The following is a 17,304-nucleotide window of genomic DNA, read 5'->3' as shown; positions in this document are numbered from 1 at the left end:
ATTATCCACTGAGTATTTTTTAATTGGTGAAAGACTGGGAAATGTGGATGTTCTAAGGGACTGGTGTCCTTGGTCGCAAGTCACTGAAATCTAATATACAGGTGCAGTAGGCAACTAGGAAGGCAATTGCTGCATTGGCCTTTTTTTGCAAGAAGATTTGAGTAGAAGAGAAATATTGTATGAAAAAATAAAGAATTACTACAATTATATTGAGCACTGGTGATACAGCACCTGGAGTATATGTACAATTTCAGTCTTCTTCCCGGAAAAAGACATTCTGCCATAGAGGAAGTATAGTGAAAATTCACCATACTGGTTCCTGGGATGGCAGGTATGTCATATGAGGAGAGATTAAGTAGGCTAAGACTCTGCTCTCTGGAGGGAAGAGTGAGAGGGGACCTCACTGGAACATACAAAATTCTTAGAGGGTTCAGTCACGTACTTATGAAGAGGATATTTCTCTGGATAAGGAGTCCAGAACTAGATCTCAAATAAGATGCAAGCTTATTGCACTGCATTTTCTCTGTAGTTGTGACACTTTACTCTGTACTGTTATTGTTTTTACCTGTACTACATCAATGCACTCTGTACTAACTCAATGTAACTGCACAGTGTAATGAATTGACCTGTACAATCAATCGGTATGCAAGACAAGTTTTCCACTGTGCCTCGGTACAAGTGACAATAATAAACCAATACCGATACCAATTTAGGACTGAAATGAGGAGAAATTTCTTTACTCAGAGCATGGTGAATTCTCTACCCCAGATGATTTTGGGGGCTCAGTCATTGATTACATTCAAACCAGAGATCAATAGAGATCAATCAAGAGGTCCAGTGGTAGTTCAGGAAAATGGCTTTGAGATAGAAGATCAGCCATGCTCTTGTTGAACAGCAGCACTGGCTCAAGGGGCCAAACATTGTTCTTTTATATTGTTCTTAAAAGACTTGTGCGCATTCTGCTGCATGTGGTAACTTCCAGTATCTGCTTCTAATCTATCTGCTTTTCTTCCCAGTCACCTGGGATTCTAGACATTATTCCCAGGGTCATTTTACACTTTCTCCAATCCTTTTCAATTAAAATTAACCTGCAACAAAAGGTGGAAATACGTGCCTGGCCGAAGAATTTTTTTTTAACCTGTGACCATGGATAGCAGGTGTTGGGAGGCTGATAGTAAACATGAAGCATCTTGGCCGAGTCCAATCTATTTTTCACCAGATATCCAAAAATACATTTCACTACAGGACTTAAAGGATAACGAATCAGCACGGTAGCATAGCGGTTAGCGTGACACTATTACAGCGCCAGCGATCGGGGTTCGATTCCCGTCGCTGTCTGTAAGGAGTTTGTACGTTCTCCCGTGTCTGCGAGGGTTTCCTTTCCTCCCACATTGCAAAGACGTACGGGTAGGTTAATTTGGGTTTAAAATGGGTGGCGTGGACTCGTTGGGCCGGAAGGCCCTGTTACCACGCTGTAAATAAATTTTTTTTAAATTTAAAAATATGAAGCATGCCCCACTTGGATGCTAACTTTATCAAGTGATCCAGCAAAAGAACCTTCTCTATGTATTTTTTCCAAATAAAATCACTAACCCATACAGCTTTATCCAGCTTTCAGTTAAAAATGGTTAAGTATCCAACACTGTACTCATCTGTATCCACTAACAAGTAGTTCTACAATAGCCATTGCATCAATAGTTAGCTTGACACAAGTGATTTAGAATTATACTGACTTCTGAAATAATAAGTGTCAAAAACTCCAAAGGCATTGTCTTCCATCCCCAAAACAAACTTCATTCCCTAATCACTGACTTTGTCCCTATCTCTTACAAATGTTTGAATCTGAACCAGGTTTTTGCCGTGCTGGTTTTGTATTTGACCTGGAGATGAGCTTTGAATCAGCAATCCATGCCGTAATTGCAGCACTTGATTCTACCCTGCAACTGAGACATGTTCTGCCCTTTGTTTTCTGCTGATAAACTCTTGAGGTTACAGTCTCATCAGCCATGATACAGTCTTCTGATGCAGTCTTTTAAATGGCAGAGCATGGCAGAGCAGTCTCAAGGGGCCAATTCATACCTTCCTATCTTCATATTATTGCTTTTGTTACCTTTGGGTATGACCATTCCAAACCATTCTGGTCCTTCTATCCCCAGTAACCATGGAGATCATCAAAATCTTAACTGCCCATGTCCCAACGTGCACCATCCTGTTCATCCATCGCTTCCCTACAACTGATCTAGTCATTCCTATCATTTACATCAGACACCTCTATTTCAAACTTCTAACAGCTGAGCTTAACTCCTTCCAACTCCTCACCCCTTAATATCTATGTATTGACCTCCAGCCTTACACCTCTCTGTGATAGCTGCCCTCTGCTCCTCCCCTTAAGTATCCCCAGATTTAATTGCTGCACCAGTAGCACCTGTGCTTTCAGCTGCAAAGGGCCAAATCTCTGTTGTTCCATCCCCAAACCTCTTGCTTTTCCTCTAAAAAACACCTTTATGACTATTCTGCTTATGTAGCTGTGTGTCATATTTAGTTTGACAATGCTCCAATAATGAACCTTGGCAAATTGTATTACATTACAGCAGCAACGGAAGTGTAAGATCAATGGGCCAGTGGGGTCTGAGACCCGTTCTGATAAAAGGTTATCTGCATACTCCACCTGCAATGATCTGCTGAGTGCCCAAATCTGGACTACAGCTGCTTTTACTTTGGGTTTTTATTTTTTTCTAAGTATGCAGTTCACTAAACACTATCTACATTTTTGTCAAGTAAAGATCATATTCTTGAAGGTGCACCGTCGGAATGAAAGTGGAGAGAAGCGAGTCAGTGCAGGACATCACCCTGAAAACAATTTCACCCGTATCTAGCAGATAGACCCTCTAACATTTTAGTAGTAGATAATTTTCTTCTCGCAAAGTAAAATTCGATTAGCATTAAAATCATTTTAAAAGAAACGTATTGTAGACGTGTCTGTTTGAACTGAAGTGAAACTCTGCCAGACTACATTGTTTCACTGAAAGAATGAGCAGAGCGCTCCCGATCCACGAGGCATTCTTTGCCTCTATATTGCTTGGTATAGGACGAACTTTTTAAAAAAATATTTTGCCAAGGATTCTCTTTAGACAGAGCAGCATTGAGCTCTTATCACAAACCGTGCACAGACCTAGCCTACAATGTGAGGAAGATGGCAACAATACACAGAGCAGATACGAACAAAAGAACATTTTCTTTCGGGATGAAACAAAAGTTACTTTTTAATCTGCAAGGAAACATGTGCAACTACTGTTTGCCTAACCTGCGGCTTTAGAGTGCAGATGGGCCGAGGGTGTGCAGAGGACAGGCGGAGTGCGGCTGAGGCTAGTCTGGGTTGTCTGTATCGCTTGACTTACCGCCATTGGGTTCAGAAGGTGACTGGTGCCGATCAGAGGGGTCCCGGCCCGAAGTGAAGAGCGAGTCCGTACCGGGGCTGTGCGTCCTCCTGTGCCCGTCCGGAACACTCACCTCCTCCCAACTTGTGCTCTGAGCCAGTCCAGGGAGAGAGTTCACTGGCAACTCGGTGGAGTCTGTAAACCGAGACCGCTCTGTGTTCGGGGCGTAGGATCCGGCGTGTACAGGTTTAAAGAGCAGCGGCAGGAACAGTATCACTCTACTGATGGGGTAAATCAAAGCGCACGTTGCCATGATGATGCCTGATCAGTTCAGGGTCTGGATTCCGAATGCCAAACAAACACACACACACACACACACACAAACACACGAATTTAACGCTTTGCAGACAAACCCGTGTGTGGAAAACAGCCGATCTTCAGCTTATTTGTATTCACGAAGCCGATCCCGCACTCTCCAGCTGGTTTTAACAGCTGCAATGTGCATGTAATCCAGGGTGAAAACCCATCTCAAACTAAAACTCATCCAGCGACATCTGAGTGACTGTAACGGAGCAAGGCAGGCTGGCAGGTTTGACTGACTGACTCCTCCTAGGGGTTGACATCAGCAAACCTTGGTCGGTGCTGATTTCCAGTGGAAGCCGTACAATTCTCAAATCTTAAAATTCACTTAAGAAACTGCAAGGAACTAAAAGCATACATTAAAACGGGCGGTGGAGTAATTTCCCTTCATGAAGTGGCACACTTTATTTCTAAGAAATAGCATACCGAGAGCTAATGTAAATTTCTCCCTCTTGAGAAATAAACCGAAGTGCATATCTGAGCATGAACCAGAATTTACCAGGAAGTGTGAAATCTCCCAAACTATAGAAATCTGGAATCAAATTAAACCCAGGTAACTGTTTCCAATATTTACGTTTTAAAAGCTTAAAGTGTAAACGTACCAATCAGTATAAAGATCTTGGAGCCATCAGGGATACAGGATTCTGGTTTAAATACTGTGAAGTTGTGGCAACCTCACAGGGTGTCAGTTTAAACTCTTTGCAGATCTTGGAGCCATCAGGGATACAGGATTCTGGTTTAAATACTGTGAAGTTGTGGCAACCTCACAGGGTGTCAGTTTAAACTCTTTGCAGTACTTTGCTTATTTTTTTTATTGTAAATTGCAAAATATACAGTGACCGCCCTTTGTACTTTTCCTAAAATAAAAAAAAACAGAGGATGCTAGAAATAGTCAGCAGGCCAGGCTGCATCTGTGGAAAAACATAGTTAATGTTTCAAGTTGATGAACCTTCATGATGATTGGGAACAGTTAGAGATTTAAAAAATAGTTTTGTTATAAAGGATGTTTTGTGGCAGGGTGGAGATTAGGGGAGACTGATTGACAAGTGGTGGCGGTGCTGCTGGCTGAGGGGATGGTTGAAGGATGTCTAAAGAGGAGAAGACAATCTGAAATACCAGGAAAGGAGAGAAACAAATGCTGGGAATACAGGATTGGAACGGCTCATTACTTTAAAACGTTCAACTCAACGTTGAAAGCTGAAGATTGTAATGTGCCTAGGGAGAAGACAGGGTGCTGTTCTCCAAGCTTTTGTTTAGTAGAACAGTGGCTGAAAGAGAAAGGTTAGAGTGGAAGTGGGATGGAGAATTACTGTAACAGGCAACTGGAAGTTCAGGATCACACACGTGCACTGACTGGAGATCTTCTGCAAAGTAGTCACCCAACATTCATTTGGTTTCCCCAGTGTAGAGCAGATCACATTCGTGAGCACTGTTTGGAATGCACAAGATTAATAAAATGGAAATACTGCTTCACCAGGAAAGAGTATTTGCATCCCTGGATATCAGGATAGGAGGAGATAAATAGGTGAGTGTTGCATCTCCTGAGATTGCAAAGGAAGGTGCCATGAAGAGAGTGGATATTGGAAGAGTGGATCAGAGGGTCCCTTCATTGTGCTGAAAAGGGAAGATGCATTTGGAGTTGGCTTAATGTTGGATGTATCAGAAATTACAGAGGATTGAACATGGTGGCCGGTGAGGGTAAAAGGAACACTATCCTTGTTCAAGGTGGGGGAAGAGGGTGTCAGAGCAGAAGTGTGGGAAATGCAACAGATGCAGTTGAAAGCCTTGTCAACTCTGGTAGAGGGGAAACTATGGTTGAGGAAAGGGGATGGCCTGTTGGGAGCACTGGTGTAGAAGGTGAATTCTTCAGACTTGGAGACAGAGAACGTTGGAGAATGGAATGGATTAATTACAGATAGATAGATATTTATTTATTAGTCACATGTACATCGAAACACATAGGGAAATGCATGAAGCAGCATCGAAGGAAGAGTGGTCAAGACACCTGTGGGAGATTATGGCCTTGTAGTGGATACTGGTCATTAACCTTTCTCAGTTATCCTTTCAAGTGAAGATAGCTTGGAGAGGGAATGATGGAGTCAGAGATGGCCCCTATGAAAATAAGAGCAGGGTGGAAAGTTGCAGCAAAGTTGATGAAACTGTATGTTGTATGACTCTATGCCCCAGTGAAACCTTTTCTTTTGGTAGGTTGGTGACTGTATTGATGCTGTTTCCAGCTCTTATGTAGAAGAGATCCATGTGCTTTTTACATGTGGCTATATGAAAAGTTGTTGAGATGGCCAATTTGACAATTGTGGTAATAGGCAGTGAATACTCAATGTCTGTCACAGAAAGGCTTCTTCAAATTACCAGATGGCAGTCAATGTAGGAGTTCTGCTATGCTGGACACATGTAAGAAATATACCACTTACTCCAGCCTCACTGAGAGAGGTCGACTCCATTCCAGTGGCTGAATTTCTGTACGTGTTTAATGAAAGTAGTTACATTTCCTGAAATAATCTAAAATCATTGACAATTCTGTAACATAATAGATCTTGGAAAATAGGAAGCCAATTTCAAAAGAGAATTTCCAAGAGAAGAATAGCATGATTTGCCAAGTTGGTCCCAAATTCATCAAGGTGCCACTCTGTTAACTCCTTGACGTGCTGAAAGGAGAATTTACAGGAGAAATTTTAAAATTTTAGTCCCAGTAAGTTTACATTATTGTCACATGTTGAAATATTCAGAGTAATGTTGCCAAGACCTTTAGGCTTAGAAGGCCATTTCCAGGTCAGAGCAGAAACCTGTTGGCCAGAATTACAGCCTGCTCTTCCGTGTACTTCACACACAAGTACACAGAAGGCTTTAGCTTTGCACAAGACATCAAATGGTGTACAACACTTGTTTACTGTCACTTGTACAAAATTCTACCACGCATACCAGATTCTTGCAATTATTAAATTAGGCTCCATCTGGAAGATTAAGGCCTGCTCTGACATTATTTAAATGTCTCCTCTTTTGCTGGGCCACTAAGACATCCATCTTCCCCTGTGTAGGTGTCTTCTTTATATTTCCATCATTACTGATTGTCACCAACAACCATGGTTCACCATTAACCCCATTCCCCATCTTGCTGCCAGCATCCTCAGATCACCCCATCATCTGTCCAACCACTTCATCTACTCAACCCATCCAATCCCAACTCCCCACAAAAATATCCTCACTCCACTATCTCAACTACCCCTGCAATGCAACCAGATAATCCTCTCATCAACTCACTTCCTCCTTGATTTTAACAATGGCAAATAGGAAAGGAAGAATCAATTCTACATTGCAAGGTGCTCACATTTCGACAGCCTGATTTAGAGGTTTAGAGGGAAGGCAAATGATCAATTTCAGAGTTCCTCCAATGCCTATTTCCCCCAGTTTGTAGGAAATGCCCCCAGAATTACACACAAGTCTTCTGAGGCTCTTCCTTCCCCTTTGGTGACAGTTTTCCTGCTTAAAATTCTGTCAGAGATCAAGAACTGAGAAAATGCAGGCACAGACCTGCCACTCCCAAGCACACAAAGTTTTCATAGGCGTGACAGGCTGAGTGACTTATTCCTGTTCCTATCCTCAGGAAATCAAAGACTGCAAGGATGCATTACATTAAATTCTGCCCACTTTTTTATTCATCTAATTTTCCAGTATCTCTTCTGTAGGACCTACATTGTTCCACATAGCCTAAGAAATCTTCTGTGTACAAAATAATGCTCAGAACACCCCTGTGTGACAAATTTAAAATTTGCCTGCCTTCATGTTTTAAACTTTGTAGTTTTCTGGTCATCTAAAATCAGTATTGGTACTCCACAGATCTGCTAAGTTATTGAGCAGGAATGTCCCTCTGAATGATTGCAGCATGAATCAGTCTCCCATATTTTAAAGGCATTGCCTTTCTTATTTAAAACTGAATCACAAATTAAAGGTTGATTCTTTTGTTAATGTTTATGATTGAAACACACTCATCTCGGAATCTCAGTCTTTTGAGAATATTTCAGATAATTTTAAGAAGGGCAATAAGTAAATCATAGAAGTAAAACCAATAGAACTGAACTGCAATAGAAATTAAATGTGGTTTTCCATTCTTTCAGAGTACTGTTCTGGAATAGTATCAAACATACTAATTCTATAGGTTTCTTTCTTAATTACAGAGAGTGTATACTTGCTGAAAAAAATAGCCTTACATTTTAAATTTAGGACAAGCACGACAGAGATAAGAACATAATTGCTAAGACATGAAAAGCCCATCATTTACCAATGTTATAACTTCTAGTGCACAAGAACATAAGAAATAGGAGCAGGAGTAAGCCATCAGCCCTAGAGCCTCCTGGTATAAGAAATTGGGAAGCAGTGTTGTGCTTGAGTTTAGAATGTGATAAATGAAAGACTAGTTAAGGAGTTTTGAAATAGTCATATCTGGAGCTTATTAATACATGGGTGAGAACTTCATGAATTGCAGTCAGGTAATGTTAGGTGATATTATGAAGGCAGAAGTAGGCAGTATTTGCAATAAAAAGGTTATGGGTCCAGAAATTGTTTGAACAGTTATGAATGTTCTGGTTCAAACTAAGAAAATAATTGAGGAAGATGAAATTGATAACATTGCTCATTTGGGACCTGAAAATAATATATTTGCTTTTCCAAAACTGGATGTTAGACTGTGCAATATGGAGTCATAGAGTCATACAGCACAGAAAAAGGCCCTTTAGCCCAACTGGTCCATGTTGACCAAGATGCCCATTTGCCTGCATTTGACCCATAACCTTCTAAACTTTTCTTATCCATGTACCTGTCCAAACGTCTTATAAAAGTTGCTATTGTACCTGCCTTAATCACTTCTTCTGGCAGCTCATTCCACATGGATACCACCCTTTGTGTAAAAAAGTTGTGTCTCATGTCCCTATTAAATCTTTCCCCTCTCACCTTATACCTATGCCCTCTAGCTCTTGATTCCCCAACCCTGGAAAAAAGACTAAGTGCATTCACCCCCTCTACGCCCCTCTTGATTTTATACACCTCTATAAGATCACTTCTCAGTCTCCTATGGTCTAAGGAATAACGTCCTAGCCTGTTCAACCCCCCCCCCAGAACTCAGTCCCTCAAGTCTTGGCAACATCCTTGTTAATCTTTTCTGCACTCTTTCCAGTTTAATAATATCTTTCCTATAGCAGGGCAACCAAAACTGAACACAATACTCCAAGTGCGGCCTCACCAGCGTCCTGTACCATGACCTCCCAACTTTTATACTCAGTGCCCTGACTTATGAAGGCCAGCATGCCAAAAGCCTTCTTTACCACCCTGTCTACATGTTGCTCCACTTTCAGTGAACCATGTACTTGTACCCCAAGGTCCCTCTGTTCTACAACACTCCCCAGGGCACTGTCGTTCACTGTGAAAATCCTATCTGGATTTGACATTCCAAAATGCGACACCTCACACTTATCCATTTGCCATTCCTCTGCCCAATTACTCAGCTGATCAAGATCCCCCTGTAATTTTTAATAACCTTTTTGATTGTCCACTATACCACCTATTTCAGTGGAAACTTACTAACCATGCCTTGTACATTCTTATCCAAATCATTGATATAGGTGACAAACAACAATGGGCCCAGCACCGACCCCTGAGGCACACTACTCATCATGGGCCTCCAGTCTGAGAAACAACCTTCCACCTTCACCCTTTGCTTTCTACCATCAAGCCAATCGTGTAGCCAATTAGCAGGCTCTCCCTGGATTCCATGTGATTTAAACTTCCAGAGCAGCCTATCATGTGGAACCTTATCAAAGGCCTTACTGAAGTCCATATAAACCACATCTACCACCCTGCTCTCATCAACTTTCTTGACCTCATCAAAAAACTCAATCAAGTTTGTAAGACATGATCTACCATGCACAAAGCCATGCCGACTACCCCTGATGGGGTAGCTTAAAGGTAGTGACGGCATCAAGAAAGATGGTTGAGTAGTAGAGTTGAGCACTAGTATCCAACCAAAGGGTGCAATGGATTCAATTGGAGAAAGACCCATAAGCTTAAAGGTAGTGATGGCATCAAGAAAGATGGTTGAGTAGTAGAGTTGAGCACTAGTATCCAACCAAAGGGTGCAATGGATTCAATTGGAGAAAGACCCATAAATAATCCCAATGTACCAACAAAAAAGGAGTTGAGGAAGAGGATGCAAGTTGTCCATGTCAAAAGCAACAAAGAGCTTGACGAGGAAAAGTGCACCATTACTGTCACAGACAACGAAATAATGAATCCTGTTTAGAGCCACTTCGGTATTGTTGCAGGGTAAAACCTTAGGTTCATTAGAACTGTCGTTTTTTATGTTCTGTTTAAAAATGGAGCTGAAAGAAAGAAATGTTCATTCTTATGGACTTACAACTCTGCATTTTTCTCAAATATAATAGTTTCATATATTTATATATTTTCATTGTGCAATATACCACATGTGAGATCTGTAGAATTCAACAGCATTATTGAGGTCAGGTGCACCTTTTTATATTTTAATTTTGGCATCTACTCTTACACTGCAATGTAAGATGCAGCTCTCTCCTACCTTTTAGTAGAGGCATTATTCTCATGAACCTAAGATATTTTTCTTCAGGAAAAGCAGCAGTTTGTGGCAAAATGCTATCTCAGACTTTGACATTCTGGTGACAGTGTTGAATGCATTCTGTTGCTATTTGGTGTTTCATCTGCTTCCCAATACACAACCATGCTAAGCCCTCAGCTACACTGATGGGATGATCTTGATTAACAGCAAGAAGAACGTTTTCAAGTACCATTGTGTATAGTGAGGGAACAAGAAATAGGATAAGGAGGAAGTGTTCTACATTAGGGAAATGACCAATAGTGATAGGAAGTTTCCAATTGAATTCCAGTATCATGTTTGTCAGAAGCATAAATAATGTATGCCATTAACCTGTGTGGAAATGTTTATTTCCCAGCTTGAAGTAAATCTAATGAATAACATATAAACTGCTTCTTGATGACATTGTGCTGTTTTATTTATTTTCCATACAATTTCAATATAGTTATGGTGATGCTGTACTTGAAAATGATGCAAAGTTCCAGTCATTCTACATGGACTTTCTTTCGTGTTGGCAACAAAGTCAAATCATTTTTTGAACTATAATATGAATCTTTATCATTATCATTTGGAGATGTAATTCAATTTGTGGATGTAAACACTTTATATCAGATAGTTTTTATTATTTAACATTATTTAATTCTTTTGCAGGCTGTTGAAAACATTGGTCTAATCTTATTGTGTTAATACCCTTCAATCCCTTATATTCTTCCCAATAACAATATTTTTTTCAATATTTAATAATGTAAGGGAATTGTCTGAAAGGAGCACATTACAGATTACTACTGAAGGAAAACAATGACATTTCCAACTTCAGCTCGTCTCCAGTTGCAAATGTAATGAACCTCTTTGAACATGTCCTTTTAATTTTGTAACACCAGAAATTTTCACACCCAATTGGAAGAATATTCCCTACCTAGTTGGGAAAGAAGATAGGTAGCCTAGAGGCAAAGGTGGAATTTGTTTAAAAAAGGTTCCCAGCACCTGATCTGCCTTAAATACATGCTGATAAACCCCTACCCAAGATTTATTTGTATTCAAGAATTAGGATCTTCCACTCAGTCCTAAGCAGGTATCAAATTTTAACCCAAAGAATCAGGAATGCCCAGCAATCCTGGCAAAAATTCCCCAAATTAAAGTGTCCACTTTAGCAGTGTATCAGCTTTCACTTATAGCGCAGAGGCAGAAACTCTATAAAAATATCTCATTGTTTATCGATCTATTCAAGTCATTGCAATGTCTTGTCAAAAATCTTAATTAAATCACAGTAGTGTATACATTTAAGAATGAACATCAAAACATTCACACTTTTCAAAGATTTATAAATACAACAGCCGCTTTCTTGTGTAATAATTTTGCAGGTAATATAATTTTAATTATATTTAAAATCTACTTTCGTATTTTTTAATTTGTGCGAACTTCCTGGTCAAAAAAAGAACCAAATTGGTACAAAGCTTTCATTTAGCTTAAATGACGATTAAGATCTTCTCCACTAATAACTGAGAAATGATGGTAACGGTCTCGAGAGGCAAAGTCAGCATTTTCCTCAGTTAATTGAGTTGTTGCCATGCCAACTCCTGTAAATGAGGGTGTCACGATAATCTGTTTTTCATGTGATGAACCTTTCCTGAAATCATGAAAGTTATTAAATATTTTCAATAGAATATGTGAACACAGTATTATAGTTTATAAAAGAAACCTCATTGAATTGATCAATATGCAAGGTAAGGAACAACATTTTTTATTCATTCATATTTTTCAGGATGTGGGTTCAGCTGGCAAGACCAGCATTTATTGTCTATTTCTAATTGTCCTGGAGGTGTAGGTAGTTAATTACTTTCTTGAAGTGTTGCAATCTTTCTGACAAAAGTTCTCCCACAACGTTGATGGGCAGAGAACTTCAGGATTTATACCCAGTAATAATGAAAGAAAAGCAATATGCTTCCAAAATAGAATGGTTTGTAATTTGGGGAGAAATCTACGGGTAATGGTAGTCCCATGCACCTGTCATCCTTGTCCTTTCTGGTAGCAGAGGATGTGGGTTTGGGAGTGTTGTCCAAGTAGCCTAGGCAAGTAACTGCAGTACAATTTATGGAGAGTATGCACTGCAGCCACGTGTTTGGAGTGGTGGATGTGGTGCTGTTCAACTAGCTCCTCTGACTTGTGACTTGAAGATGGTGGAAAAACTTTGAGATATCTGGAGATAAGTCACTTGCTGCAGGACATTCAGCTTCTGACCTGCTCTCGTAGCCACAATTTTTACATAGTTAACCTAACTGAGCTTCTGGGAAATGGTCAATGGACAGAGTAGGATTGCAAGATATTGGTTATGGGTTATTTTATATAGGAGATCTTCCATTCCATTGTATCTGAAGGTACATTTTTTTTATGAGGGATGGTATTTATAAAAGGCAGCAATTTCAAGTCAAATTTCATCTTGGAAACTGAATTCCACACCACTCTCCATTATTTGGGTGAACAATAAAAGACTACACCTTTGTAATCAGCATTCCCCCTTTGAGCATTAGACGTGTTAAAATTAAGAATAAACAACGACATATGTAGAACTATGAAAGAAGTTCTGCTGATGAACTAGGGTCAAAATGAAAAATCAAAACATTAATAATCTCTTGATTATTATCTGGACCACTTATAATTTAGCATGGGGTCAACAAGATCAGAGAGATCAATGTATGGCTCAAAGGTTGGTGTGGGAGAACAAGTTTCAATTTATATGGCACAGGCATCAGTTTTGGAGAAAGAGGGAGCTCATCTGTTCGACTGGGCTTCACATGAATCAATTGGAACAGAACTAGTCCCGGTTAATTGAATGACTATGGTTGTAGATAGGGCCTGAGACAAAAGAACAAGGGGAAGTATAGAAAGTTAATGAGAAAGGACAGAGTAGGAGCGTAGTAGCAGAACATGTAATGGTAACCAGAGTGCGGCAGGAATGGGAAAAGTACTAACAAAAGAGTGAGTTTGCAAGTAGAATCAGACTTGGGGAAGATGTTAAAAGGATAAAATTAAAGGCCCTTGATTTGAATGCACACAGAATTTGTAATAACTGTGTCATAAATCTTTGAAATTCTTTACCCCAGCGAGCTGTTAAGGCTGAATTATTGAATGTACTGGAGGCTAATATAGACCACCAATCTATCTACAAGAGAGTCAAGGGTTATGGGGATCAGACAAGAAAATTAAACCAAGATCAGGTCAGCCTTGACTTCAATGAATAGCAAATGGGCCTTGTCAGCTACTTCTGTTCCTATTTCTTATGTTTTGACAATTGACAGGTGGAGCCCTGTGTACTTTAGGCTTCCTGGTATGTATAAGAAGTTGGTAGATGGGCAAGTTAAGCCTCATTGTAGACCTTAGTGTACTCTAATTGCATTAAGGGAATGCCGTGGACTTTGATAGAAGCAAGATGGGACTCCAGCATATACTTGTGGCAATGCTGAGGCTTTGTAGCACAATGATGAATTTTTTGGTTTGGCATTATTCTGAAGGGCATAGCTGGAGTTTGACAAAACTTGAGGCCTGAATGTGGGGGTTTGACTCACTGGTGCAATTGTCTTCAGGAAGAATGTACCATTTATGAGGATTTAATAATGGGCCAGCAAAACACATAACCTCAAAGCTCATTTCTACCTAGACTGTTTCCCTGGGCACAATCTTTTTCCCGAAGCCAGATAGTTGGCAAGGAGTGGTGCTGCCTAGGGCCTTTCCTGTTGAAATCGACAACTCTGTCCCCAACTTGCTTTATGAACCAGTTAAGCCTCACTTCTTAGCTGTCAAAACTGTCAAGGGAATTAAATGTTTGTGTACGTCAAGGAAATTTGAAATAGGCTGGCTTGTTGGACTTGAATCAGTGAGCGGATGTTCCCTCCCCAGTGCTTGATAGTCTGCATTTGACTTTGGATGGGAGTCCCAAACTTCAACCCATTTACAGAGTTTGGAGTGAGTGGATCTGGGATATGGTTGCATGGAATGGGATTTCAGAATTTGTCAATGCTAAGGTTTGTAAGCACGGAAAATGAGTCGCTGGGGAAGGACAGAGGAAAATTTTTAAGAAAGTCAGTGGAATATCTTGCAACATTAGAAAGGCAGTGTTTAATACTTTTGGGAAGGGGACTGTGGAAGAATGGCTCTAAATGCACTTGGTTCATTTGAACTATTATTTACATCACATTTCCACTCATCAGCAGTCCTTTTTGGTCCCTTCACTTCTTTAGCCATTGTCTTTAAGGTGCTTAAACATAAAATGTTTAAGTCTGGAGTTTACTCTGTGGAGTAAGTTCACACAAAAAAATGGTTGTTGAGAAACTGCACCTCCAATGATGTTTCATCAATTGAAGTGAATAGGCCAACTATTTACAAATATTTTTACAGCACTTACCAATGTTTTCCATTATAAATGTTTATACAGTGGCTTGCACTGATGTAAAAAAAGTGACTCAAAACCATAACAAAGGAAGTAGGGACAGGAAGTCTGTTCCATATACTGGAGGTTGATATTCCACTAAATATCAAGGACAGATAGTGTAATCATCCAACCTAAAAATTTAAAAACCCTCATTCTGCTTATTGAATGCAGTAGCATTTTAAACTTTAGGTGATTTTTCTTTGAAAATTTCATCTGCTGTCAAAAAATACTAGGGAAGTATTTTAACAATTAACTGAAGTCTGCAAGTAGTTAATAGCCGAGATATTTAAAACATGAATTTTCTGATGAATGAATCTTAGCAAATCACACTGTGTTTGAATTCAGTTAAGCCTCAGGGTGACCTGTCAAAAGACTCAAAGATAATAAATATGCAATGACAACACTCTGTAAGATTAACCCTACATTAGAAAGTCCTATAGGAAATCAGATTAAAGCCTGAATGCTAATCAATTCAGTGTGCATTTTAATGAATCTGAAGTATAATTTATTTCTCAGCTGATACCTGCTACAGAACCATCTGGCTCATGGAAATGGGAAAATGAGAAGTTGTCTGGAGCTTAAGTGATTAACTGTCACTGCAAAAATGTTCGGGGACATAATCACAACATTTTATCATTATTGGATGAAGTGATGATTACGAATGCAGAATAGTTCCAGCAGAGCCAATGATGATAATCACATGCTCCTTCGATGCAATTTAAAAATTGGCAATGAAAGACTGGAGAATTTAGCAGTAAAATGTGGTGCTCTAATTTAAGTGTAAAATAGGATTCAACAGTCAGGTTTTGTTTCAATTACTGCATCTCTTAATTTCACAATTACAAAAAAAATTACAAACCTTCTAAATTCCCGGAAGATTGTCTGAATCCATCGTAAAAAATTGAAGTTATTAGCTAGTCCTGTGGAGACGACATAGAAGTAATGTTAGGAAGAGAAAGGATTATAAGTGCACCAAGGCTTAATTCTTAAAAAAACAAAATGCTGAGAAATGATAAAGACCGAGTTTACTTCCAGCAGTATCACTCACAATTACTGTTTTTCATTGCTGTGTCATTGCATTCATTTAAAATAACTGATGATGTGAAGTTGGAGGAATGGGCCTTACACTAAATGTTTAGAAGACAAAGATCTTCTACCAACCTGCCTCCATGACATAACACTAGCCCCAACAATCAAGATCTATGTTAACATCTTGGAAAATATGGATTATTTTCCATTTCTTGGGAGTCACCTCACGATGAAGACAGGCCTTGATGAAAAAATTCATCACCAAAGTACCAGAACAACCTTCAGCTGACTGAAGAAATACTTGTTCAAAGACAAAAACTTAATCCTATCACCAGGTTCATAGTCAATGAAGTAGCAATGTTTCCCAACCTCCTGTAGCCCACAGTTAGCACCATTAAGTATAGGAGAAATACCACCAATGCTATCTCTACAAAATCCTCCAAATCCATTGGCAGAATAGGCAAACCAATCTTAATGTTTTCTCACAGGGCAACTTCCTCAACATTGAGGCTCAAACCACACTCAACCAGCTCTGCTATGTGGCTGAGTTGCTCATATATATCTAACACCAAACTCCAAAACCAAGCACTCTTTTCTGAGCTCTATCATAGTGAGTGATTTCCAACAGGACAGACACACATTTCAGGGATGTTCTGCTTGAAAAATTAGGAACCTCTGGCTGGCAACTGTTCAAAATGTAGAAGCAGCATCTGGAAAGCCAATAAGCACTTCACGTCTCAATGCTTGGGGCATGTGGAAGCCAAGCGCCTGTCATGTGTGGTACCACCTGTCCCACCTGTGGCAATCTGTAAATCCTACATAGAACTCAATAGTCAACTCAGATTCCAAAGAACTGGAACTTTGCCCTGATTACCTGCAAAAGAAGAAGTTAGAAAGGAATGGCAAACCAGGAGAACAATGCCTTCAGGCGTCGCTGGACCAGGAGGAAAATGCAGCAATATTTTCAGACCTCCACTCATAGAGTCATGCAGCACGGAAACAGGCATTTTGGTCCAACTGGTCCATGCCGAACAAGATGTCTACCCAAGCTAATCCCATTTACCTGCATTTGACCCATAACCTTCTAAACCTTTCCTATCCATGTACCTGTCCACCTGTCTTTTAAAAGTTGTTATTGTACCTGCCTCAGCCACTTCCTCTGGCTGCTCATTCCACATATATATACAACCCTCTGTGTGAAAAAAAAAGTTGCCCCTCAAGTTCCTATTAAATCTTTCCCCTCTCACCTTAAACCTATACCCTCTAGTTCTTGATTCCCCACCCCTGGGAAAATGAGTGCATTCACCCCATCTATGCCCCTCATGATCTTATGTACCTCTACAAGATCACCCCTCGGTCTCCTATGCTCTGAGGAACAAAACCCTAGCCTGTCCAACCTCTCCCTATAACTCAGTCCCCAGAGTCCTGACAATATCCTTGTAAATCTTATCTGCACTCTTTCCAGTTTAATAACATCT

At 39.9% G+C, this 17,304-nt stretch overlaps 2 protein-coding genes across 8 annotated transcripts in view; both read right to left on the bottom strand.

Moving 5' to 3' along the window:
• LOC127576684 (serine-rich adhesin for platelets-like) overlaps positions 1–3,690 on the bottom strand; it is a 72,619-nt gene extending 68,929 nt beyond the window's left edge. The window contains exon 1 of the mRNA XM_052027335.1: positions 3,399–3,690. Within this exon, the coding sequence (XP_051883295.1) occupies positions 3,399–3,690 (292 nt within the window). The remainder of the gene's footprint in view (positions 1–3,398) is intronic.
• A 7,099-nt stretch (positions 3,691–10,789) lies between these two features.
• The window catches only part of slc12a8 (solute carrier family 12 member 8), a 104,014-nt gene continuing 97,499 nt past the window's right edge, over positions 10,790–17,304 (bottom strand). For all 7 annotated transcript variants that reach the window (XM_052019216.1, XM_052019252.1, XM_052019232.1 and 4 more), the window contains 2 exons: positions 15,657–15,717; positions 10,790–11,998 (listed from right to left, as the gene is read on the bottom strand). In XM_052019216.1, the coding sequence (XP_051875176.1) occupies positions 11,833–11,998; positions 15,657–15,717 (227 nt within the window). In that variant the 3' untranslated portion in view covers positions 10,790–11,832. The remainder of the gene's footprint in view (positions 11,999–15,656; positions 15,718–17,304) is intronic.

Source organism: Pristis pectinata, chromosome 1 (genome assembly GCF_009764475.1).
Source record: "Pristis pectinata isolate sPriPec2 chromosome 1, sPriPec2.1.pri, whole genome shotgun sequence".
Classification (NCBI taxonomy): domain Eukaryota; kingdom Metazoa; phylum Chordata; class Chondrichthyes; order Rhinopristiformes; family Pristidae; genus Pristis; species Pristis pectinata.
The sequence above is the reverse complement of the archived record's forward strand: the minus strand, read 5'-3'. Positions and strand labels throughout refer to the sequence as shown.